The sequence below is a fragment of the Mytilus edulis genome, chromosome 7 (assembly GCF_963676685.1).
Source record: "Mytilus edulis chromosome 7, xbMytEdul2.2, whole genome shotgun sequence".
Classification (NCBI taxonomy): Eukaryota; Metazoa; Mollusca; class Bivalvia; order Mytilida; family Mytilidae; genus Mytilus; species Mytilus edulis.
Genome location: NC_092350.1, coordinates 4,284,078 through 4,294,662, shown reverse-complemented (window position 1 = coordinate 4,294,662; position 10,585 = coordinate 4,284,078). Strand labels below are relative to the sequence as shown.

General features: G+C 34.3%; 1 protein-coding gene across 1 annotated transcript; it reads right to left on the bottom strand.

The window, feature by feature from the left end:
• Nucleotides 1-1,551: 1,551 nt before the first annotated feature.
• Nucleotides 1,552-2,187, bottom strand: LOC139482604 (uncharacterized). Its single transcript, XM_071266517.1, has one exon. The coding sequence runs from the start codon at nt 2,185-2,187 to the stop codon at nt 1,552-1,554; it is 636 nt and encodes a 211-aa protein (XP_071122618.1).
• Nucleotides 2,188-10,585: the final 8,398 nt, after the last annotated feature.

Sequence of the window (10,585 nt, the reverse complement as noted above, 5' to 3'; positions counted from 1 at the left end):
CTTCCAGTAGTCTCATCTCGAACCTGCGATAATCTGGAAAGGCAGTCTGCTGCATTTTGCGGTCCTGGTTTATACTTAACCTTAAACGTATAAGGCTGTAACCGCATCGCCCATCTTTCAATACGTGCTGGTGGTTTAAATTTCGGGGAATAGATTACCTCTAACGGTTTGTGGTCGGTTACTAAAATAAATTCCTTCCCATACAAGTATAAATGAAACCGTTCACATCCCCATACAACAGCAAGGGCTTCGCGCTCAGTTTGCGAATACCGTTGTTCTACATCGGTCAGTGTTCTACTCGCAAAAGTAACAGGTCTAAAGTTCCCATCACTTTGTTTCTGGCTCAAAATAGCTCCAAGTCCCACAGGGCTTGCATCTACTATTACGTGTGTTTCTGCGTTACTATTATAATATGCTAGCGTTTTTGCACTTGCTAACAACCTTTTCAGTTCATCAAACGCGTCTTTGTGTCTACTTGACCATATCCATTTAGTTTTTGCTCTCGTTAGCTCTCGGAGAGGTGCTGAAACTGTCGAGAAATCTGGTATATAGCGACCACAATAATTTACAAGTCCTAGGAAACTTCTCACCTCTGATGCGGTTTTCGGATTTCTCGCACTTGTTACGGCTTCGACTTTGGACTTTTCTGGACTGATTCCTTTTGCTGAAAGTACATGTCCCATAAATGTCATTTTGTCCATATTGAACCTACATTTGTCTTTATTAAGTCTTAGTCCCTTTTCGCGCATTCGGTCCAAAACTCTCTTCAAACGCTCGTCATGTTCCTCTTGGGTGCATCCGTATACAATTATATCATCTGATATGTTTCGTTGTCCGACACAACCTTCTAAAGCCATTTTTATGCATTGTTGGTACATTTCTGGTGCACACGATATTCCGAACATTAATCGCTTATAACGAAATAATCCAACATGAGTAGTGAATGTGGTTATATTTCTGGATTCGGGTTCCAGTTCTACTTGATGAAAACCCATCCTTAAATCAATTTTAGAATACACCTTAGCTCCGTTTAGCTCTTGTAAAATTTCATCCACTGTAGGAATTGGGTGTCTCGAACGTTTTACGGCTTCATTAGCTCGCCTCATATCAACACAAATTCTAATTTCCGAGTTACGTTTCGGAACTACTACTAATGGGGACACCCATTCTGTCGGACCTTCAACACGCTCAATTACATCCATTTCTTCTAGCTCGCATAATTTCTCTTCCACTGATTTTCGGATATTAAACGGTAATCTTCGAGTTGGTTGTGCAATTGGTTTAACATTTTTATCTATGTAAATTTTCAATTGGTAATCCTTCAATTTTCCTAATCCACAAAATAAATCAGAATACTGTGACCTTATATCACCTTGTGTATTGATCATATTTACAGATGGACCGATCAATAAAATTCCTAATTCACTTGCTGTACTACGACCCAGCAGGGGTGTATGATTACCTTCAATTACCATGAAATCGGGTTTAACACACTTTCTTGATTCTTCACATGTTATATCAGATCTAATCTTGCTATTGAAAATTAACGGATTAATATGCATATAACTGCTTCTGAATCGGAATTATATTGACACCATATTTCTTTAATTTGCTCATTATTTCACTATTTATGATATTACACGTAGCTCCAGAATCAACTAAGAATGGAATAACAACATCTCCTATTTTCAAAGTAATCCTTTTTTCGGAGGATCGATCAATCGCGAATACATATTCTTCTGAATCGTCGGAACTTTCTTCTTCCATGTATCTAATTTTTTCCTTCTTGTAAAACGTTCCTTGTTCCTTTGTTGTCTTCTTGCTCTTACATTTCTTTGCAAAGTGTCCTTTCTTGCCACATTTGTGACACATCTTATCCATGGCAACTGTACATTCTCTAGCTATATGCCCCGTACAGCCACATCGATGGCCCTCGATATCTTTTCTTTTAGAGTGATTATTATAGTCATGTCTCTGGTGTCTCGCTGGATTAAAGTCGCGTTTAACTTGAACTCTGTTTATGTGAACTTCCTCAAATTGTGCGGAATGCTGATCTGCTGCTTCACTTGCTCTCGCTATGTCTTGGACTTTTTCAAGTGTCAAATCCTTTTCACGCAAAAGTCGGCGTCTTAATTTTGTAGAATAGCACATGTCGACAACCTGGTCTCGAATGGCATCGTTAAGCATTATTCCAAAGTCACAAGTTTTTGCTAAGTTTTTAAGTCTTGTAACGTAATTGTCAATCGACTCGTTTTCGTTCTGCTTACATTTACGAAATACGTGTCTTTCTACCGGCTGATTTTTCTTCGGAGAAAATATTGGTCGAACTTTGCCACGGCATCTTCAAATGTATCTCCTGTTTCAGTGAATGTCTCAAAAATGTCTTGTGCATCTTATCCAATTAAATGTAAAAGTAAGGCTCGTTTCTGTGCTCCCTCGGATACACCTGATGCGGTCATATAATATTCGAAACTTTTCTTCCATTTTGTCCATCTTTGCGAAAGTGAAGATTGTTCTCCGTTACAATCAAAAGATTGCACAGTTGGTAAATCCAGTAATTTTGCCATAATAATTTCGTAATCACGTTCATCGAATAAGATATCTAAACAATAATTCCCGGATTCTAAATCCATTTACAAAAATACATTTTCCTCGTCGCCAAATTGTAGTGTACGCGCCCAAGGCACCTTGGAATAAACATACGACTTTATGGTTACATGGTTTAATATAAACTAACTAGCATCTACAGCAATACACATGATTTTATAACAAGCATTAAAGATCATTAAGGAGAAATACATATCGTGGGAATCTAAGATAAAGTCATAACTCATGTCACTGCATCCGGCGATGCATACAGTTATAGTACCGACAGCTAATTAACGTAAACAAACTTGAACTGATAAATATCAACAATGTAAATACTACAATTGACGCCCTTTTTTCTTACAAAATATTTCCCAATCCTAATAGGATCATTGAAACGTTCAGGTTATAAAACTGGTAATATTACATCGTTTGCAGATTTTGAATTTAATAAAGAAGTATGATGGCAAATGAAACAACCGAAAGACCAAAGGACCACGAACAAAACCAATACACTTTGGCAAGTCACAAAATTACCCGGGATGACAAAGCCCGAAGCAACCAAAAAGAACAAACGAATAATACTAATTTGATTCATCGAATGTAGGCTGATGACATTATATACATGTTTTATTGATAAAAAACATACTTTTGGGATAACAAATTAATCAACTGACATTTAATAGTTTCATGATGTTTGTACACTGTTCTGATTCACAAAAGTTCACATGCAATATGCCAATGTACCATGTTTTAATGATATTGATTGAAGTTTGCTTTTGAATTTAGTGTTTATTATTTTATAACAAATATATACTTTACAAGCAGTTTATGCTTGAAATTCAGATGGTTATATTACAAAGGGGAGTTTCGGGGAAAAGAGGGGTATATGTCATGTTTTGAACAGGCAATTCAAAATAAAAGAAAATTAGAAACACTAGTACATTGTTACATGTGATTTGCTAAAACTCGGGGGTTCTTTGCTTTGGAAGGGGACTTCTCATTGGCTGGTAACAAGCACACTGACGCGATTTCACAACACGTAACTCAAACAAAGTAACTACATTTCACAAACATAGGGAATGTAGAAATTCATGTTACGAATGAAGAAAAAACGTTAACAAGTTAAGAAATTGTATGTCCACAATAAGAATTTACATTTCATCAATCAAGAAATGTAGAAATTCATGTAACGGATAAAAAAACCATGTTACCATTTAAGAAATTACATTTTACAAATTAAGAAATTGTATGTTACGAATTAAGAAATTGCATTTCACAAATTAAGAATTGTATAATTATGGCGGATATTCCCTTCCATACATTGCGAGGTACTTTACGTTCCGTTTTATTCCAAATGACGTAAGACACATCTGCCAATATCTCATTTTTTCCAGTTGGTCAAGACTCTTAACACTAAATCATTGTTCGTAGATTTATTCACTATATCCTTTCCTTTACATTAAACAATAAAAATTGATGCGATCTGATTCTGATTTAAGCGTGTCCTTATAGAGCTATCATATATACTGTTAATACATATAAAGTTTGATGAATAGTTTAACCAGAAGCTGTCGGATCGACAGCATACCGGATTTCTAACATTTCTCATTTTATACCTTACATATATAACAAACAATTGCATTGGGTAACACGTTATCATGTGACATTGAATAATTCAATCATTTTTGTCCCATCAAATTGAAAGAATGGACAAATAACCCTTAAAAAATTATACCAGCGGTCAATAACCCTATCATTCACTGGCGAATAAATTTTCAGTTACTAGATTTGTACACGAGTTATCTGTCAAGATATTTACGTCATAGACTTAAAATGATAAAATGGCAACGTCCATGTTACATATGAGCGTCACTGATGAGTCCTGTGTAGACGAAACGCGCGTCTGGCGTATTAAATTATAATCCTGGTACCTTTGATAACTATTTTACACCACTGGGTCGATACCACTGCTGGTGAACATTTTGTCCCCGAGGGTATCACCAGCCCAGTAGTCAGTATTTCGGTGTTGACATGAATATTAATTATATGGTCATTTTTTAAATTTCCTGTTTACAAAACTTTGTCGAAAAACTAAGGATTTTCTTATCCCAGGAGTAGATTACCTTAGCCGTATTTGACACAACCTTTTGGAATTTTGGGTCCTCAATGCTCTTCAACTTTGTACTTGTTTGGCTTTTTAACTATTTTAATATGAGCGTCACTGATGAGTCTTATGTAGACGAAACGCGCGTCTGGCGTATTAAATCATAATCCTGGTACCTTTAATAACTATTTAACACCACTGGGTCGATGCCACTGCTGGTGGACGTTTCATCCCCAAGGGTATCACCAGCCCAGTAGTCGGCAATTCGGTGTTGACATGAATATCAATTTAATTTATATGGTAATTTTTATAAATTTCCTGTTTACAAAACTTTGAATTTTCGATATACTAAGGATTTTCTTATCCCAGGAGTAGATTACCTTAGCCATGTTTGACACAACTTTTTGGAATTTTGGGTCCTCAATGCTCATTAACTTTGTACTTGTTTGGCTTTTTAACTATTTTGATATGAGCGTCACTGATGAGTCTTATGTAGACGAAAGGCGCGTCTGGCGTTTTAAATTATAATCCTGGTACCTTTGATAACTATTTTTCAAGAAGCCCATCGAGGAAATAAGGCTTTAAAAGTACCATTGATATGTCTTATTTAGAAACCGCCCTTTTTCAGGGCCATCAATATTTTACAAAAAGATGCTGCTTTTGTTGAACATGCCAGAAATTCTAAGACACTAATGTATTTTCGAATGTCAGCTTGTGATTTTTTTCACGAAAGTAAGGTCAGTTCTTTTCGATGATTCCAAAGGCTTTTTCATTGTTGGTTCGGTATAATAAAACAAACTTAGAAGCGATTACTATTCAAATTTGTCAACCCTAAAAGGTTATTTCACTGAGGGCCAGCGCAAAGTATAATAACCTTCTCGTGTTGTCAATTTTTGATATTCACCTTTAATACGGGCCATAATTGTATAGGGTACCGGCATTTGTCAATATCGCAAGGACCAAAACTTTCAAACAATTAAAGTGACAATTATCTTGACCTCAATTTTGGCAATAGTAACATTTTATTTTCCGGAAAGCTTTAGTTTGTGGTCTAGACTACTTTGAAAATTCCCGGTTCAACTGAACCTTATTTTGAAGGAGTATTGTTTAGAGAACCGTCTACGACCAGGTCTCATTAATCATTTTTTTCTCCGAAGAAACTGAAAGGCGAAATCGTTTCAAAATTTATATGATTGATTATTGGGAAATTCCTTAAAACAATCATCATATCGTTCTTATCAAGCTGCGTCGGTTGGTAATCTTGGTGGGTCCAGTTGCACTAATATTTCAATAGGAAATCATATTACGAGATTGTCTTACAAGTGAAACTACATAAGAAACTGCATGTACCAAGTCATTAATATGACACTTGTTATCCACTTGATTGATGTGTTTGAGCTTTTGATTTCGAATTTTGATGAGGAACTTTCCGTTTTTAATTTTCCTCGGAGTTCGGCATTGTTGATATTATACTTTTCCTCACATGCTAAAACGTCTGGATCAAATTGAACCAAACTTTGCAGACAAAAATAAAGGACGAGTATCTACATTTTCTTTGCTTCGTTCTGATAAAATATAGAACAGTACCGTCAGAGGCAATTTTTAATACTAATTCGTCCAGCTTTTTAAATTCTCCCCCTCTAAAACTACATGTATAATGCTTCGTCATTTATAAATTATTGGAAATGTTGGTCGGGAGATTTTCCAGAAGAATTCATAGTTTCTTATCGATCCATGGCTAGCTTTACTGGGTGCTATAGCGGATAAGAATGCCGATTTTCAGGCGAGCGATTGATGATTTAACTGAACCTTTTGAAGTATCGAGACCAATAATACAATTTCAATTGAACCAAACATATAGTATACATTATTTAATTCAAAAGTGTTATGATTGCAATCATTCAAGTACTAACGTATTTTACGATGTTTGATTTAATTTTTAAATATATTTATAGTGTAGTTATTACATGTCGACCTAAAACTTCAGTGACTTTATGAATAATGTGTTATCGTGTATTTCATTTGTTAAATAAGAGGAAGAGTAACTGTAAGTGTTCACGGCAGGAAGCTTTAAACATAATGTTATATAGAGAATAAGAGATTTTATTTTACTGATATTTACAGAGTATGGCTTTAATGATTAAATGATCCCCTGTTGTTTTAACTTTTATTGGCAAGTGATTTACCCATACCTATAAGCAAATGACTCATTCAGTCGGTTCTTCTTTCGGGAAACGATAGGGCAGAAAAAAGTAAAATATCAAAATTACCGAACTCCGACGAAAATGCTAAACAGATAGTCCCTAAGCAAATAGGAAAACAAACCAAAGGTTCTCTCACATCATACAAATGGAACACAACTATAACATTCCGGGCATTACCGTATGGAGTAAAATTGTGGTTGTAAAGCTCGCTAAACATCTTACTTGTATTACAATCGCATCAAATGTCATTACATTGACAACGATGTGTGAACAAAACAAACAGACAGAGTAGATAACAATGTAACAAATAGAGACACAACAGTCGTCATTGTGTAATAAACTTAATCACTGTAAAAAACTAAGATGTGAACAAAAGAAAGACAAGAATACAAAAACCAAAAAAATACCATAGAACAATTACACAATGACGGGATGTATCAGTACGGAGCCACGTAAAATTGATCCTACCAGATGTGAATAAACGGTTAAAGTTATTATTCACAAAGACAAATACAAGCATACGATAACACGTTATTAAGATTATAAACAACGTCAGTACATAGAATCTATACTTAAAGACCGCAGTGTATGATTGGTGAAGTTAATACTGAATATTTATAAACAAGGTATTTAATATTTTACTACTAAGGTAGGTGAAATTGTACTTAGGTGACCGCTTATGTGAAAATCGAAGTACAAGTCAAAAATGGGTCAAATCAAGCAATGTCTGATGATTCTTTGATTCTCTAGATCTGGAAAATAATTGAATGGAACCCATTCATGATCTGACTTCTTTGATTTATTTTTGTTTTTGACAAGTGGCTGGAGGAACTCCGACTCATATGAAAATAAGAAGTGTTCGGTACGGAGAGGCGCACAGTTCGTTCCCGCAAGAATATCAAAAATTTGTTGAAGAAGGCGACCTCCAAATTCATTAAGTATGATAACAATAAGAAACTCTAACATACTGATCACTTGTTACAATAATTTTTTTTTCCTTTTTCACTATTAGTAGAATATGCCGGATTGTGGCACAAAGTTATAAATTTAAGGCGTATGCTTCCATTCATATGTTGAAAGCATTGTTGTGTATTTCTTTTAGACGCGTTTTCAATTTCATATAGGGATTGGTGGTATACACGGTTAAAAAATCAAAAGTTTTGATAGAACTAATTTCAGAGAAAGATGGAGATATACTTAAGTGTTATTATGGAATCAGCATATGGTTAATACCACTACGCGAGTAAACAGTTTCACAATATTTCTGTATACCCTTTTTTCACTGTTTATAGAATCTTTACCAAGCTTATTGACAATTCTTTCGTCGAATATATAGATGAGCCGGCAATGCACCGTTTTTTTTACATTATTATATGAAGGCTAGGTATTCAACAAAAACAAGGTATGTCCCCCGATTCGCTATTTAATTTAATGTTTATTGAAGCTATGAAGGAAATTTGATTCGCCAACATCTCATCCTGGGTAAATAATATGTTTTTGAATGAATTACCGTAATTCGAAATTTCTTAAGTGGTAACATGAGTTTTGATAGAAATAAAAGGTTTTTGCATAAGTTTTTTGACTTGCAGAGAGCCTTTCACTTTCAATATGCCATGTTTTAAATTTGAGGCAAATGTTGAATAAGCGTTGCTGTGTTTTTATTCATTCATGTGAATGCGCATCTGCAGCATGCATTAATGTCGGATTAAAACGATATATTCTGATTTTTTTTATTACCCAGTAGACAAATTCGGGATAGTTGTTCCTATGACTGTATGTCGTCATGTAAATGCACAGCAATGTATATTGCATTTACGATCATGGAGGAAATTTACAGTCGTTTCTCAAATAAAATGTACTGTAAACAAATTTCAGAATCTTATAAGCGATATCTCATGCATTCCTGTGAGTACTGTACGACGTTTTCCTGAGCTGTACATCATCTTGACTTTACAGAGAATATTCAATCTGAAATACGAAATATATCAGAATGCATTAATGAAACTTGTCAGAACTGGTTCCTCTTAACAATGTCATGCAATTTGAAGGTACATGATATATCATAAACACAATTTTACAAAAGTACCAAAATATGTTATATATATATATATATATATATTACGAAGACTCTTCTGAAAACTCAAAATCTATTAACAAGGTAGATATCCCCATTGAAGGGGTGATCCTGGTTCTATGCCATCATTTCAATTAACAACAATGGCTATTTTATGTTACAATATTACTAATTTGACGAACTGTGCTATGATGTATACATGTACACCCTTGGTAACATGACCTTTCATTTGTTAAGGTTTTAAAAAATCCCAAGCGTTCCTGTAGTAGATAAAATCAAAAATGTGCATCAGAGACACAAAATAAATAAAGTGTCATTTTTATTTACTAATGGGTAAACATTACCATTTTGAAAAAGGACACATACGTTGTCATATAAATTAATTTTATATTTTAAAAAGTAGTTTTATCAATCTGTCATATGCTTTACTAAAATAAGGACTACTCTTGGTCAAAGATTTGATTACTTCACGGTTTGTCAATGTACACTAATACGAATGATCAGTTTCACAAAAGGATCATCCTTGTTAAAACAGTTCCTTGAAAATATTGAGTCATCACAGCGTAAATTTGTATGATTTAAATATCTAAACAAACGAACACATGTACATAAAAAGATTTAAAAAAAACATTAAAAATCCAACAAAATTTAACATACCGTCAATTTGAGTTTTATGTTTTAGTTTACCTAACAGGTTGAGCAAATAAACCAATATCTGCAAAATGACATTAAATGTTGCTCATATTTGCAGTATTGTAAAATGATGCCCCTCAGCAAGTAACACAAGAGTGTTTGGTAATTGTAGAGAACCTTACACTTCCAATATTTCAAGTTGTATCAATTCACATACAAGTCTACATGGACACTCGTCTTCAGCACATATCAATGTTGAATGAGAGAAGTCAAGTTTTATAATACCTTGTAGGCTAGGTGTTCGTATTTTTATAACTGTATGTCGTCATGTAACTGCACAGCAATGTCTATTTCATGTTACAATCAAGGAAGCAGTTTACAGTCGTTCTCAAGTAAAAATAAATATTTAATAAGTTCTGTACGTTATTGACCTTAGTTGAACATTACAAGTTTGACTTTACAGAGAGTACCAGATCTGTAGTACATAATAAAAATAATTTCTTAAAATAAAGACTTTTCCGAAAACAAACTCTAAAATAGTAAAATTGAGAAAGGAAATGGGGAATGTGTCAAAGTGACAACAACCCGACCATAAAGCAGACAACAGCCGAAGGCCACCAATGGGTCTTCAAGGTAGCGAGTAACTCCTGCACCCGGAGGCGTTATAAAAATGTATGATAGTACAGTGAAAATGGACGTCATACTAAACTCGGAATTATACACAGGAAACTAAAATTAAAAATCATAGAAGCCTAACAAAGGCCAGAGGGTCCTGATTTGGGACAGGGGAGTATCTGTTTACAACATTAACTATGTACAATGTAGATACGCTCATCGTATCGTATACTCTTAAGGGTGTACTTAGGTGATCTAAGGTAAAATTGAATAAATCAAGAATTCAAAATTGATACTTTAAGCTGGAAGAGTATTAGTTAAGAATCAAAATAAGCTAAAAATATTGATAGGTCATGGAGCTTCTTT

Coding starts and splice junctions, on each gene's coding strand:
- LOC139482604 (XM_071266517.1), bottom strand. CDS start 2,187: ATGCTTAACGATGCCATTCGAGACCAGGTTGTCGACATGTGCTATTCT.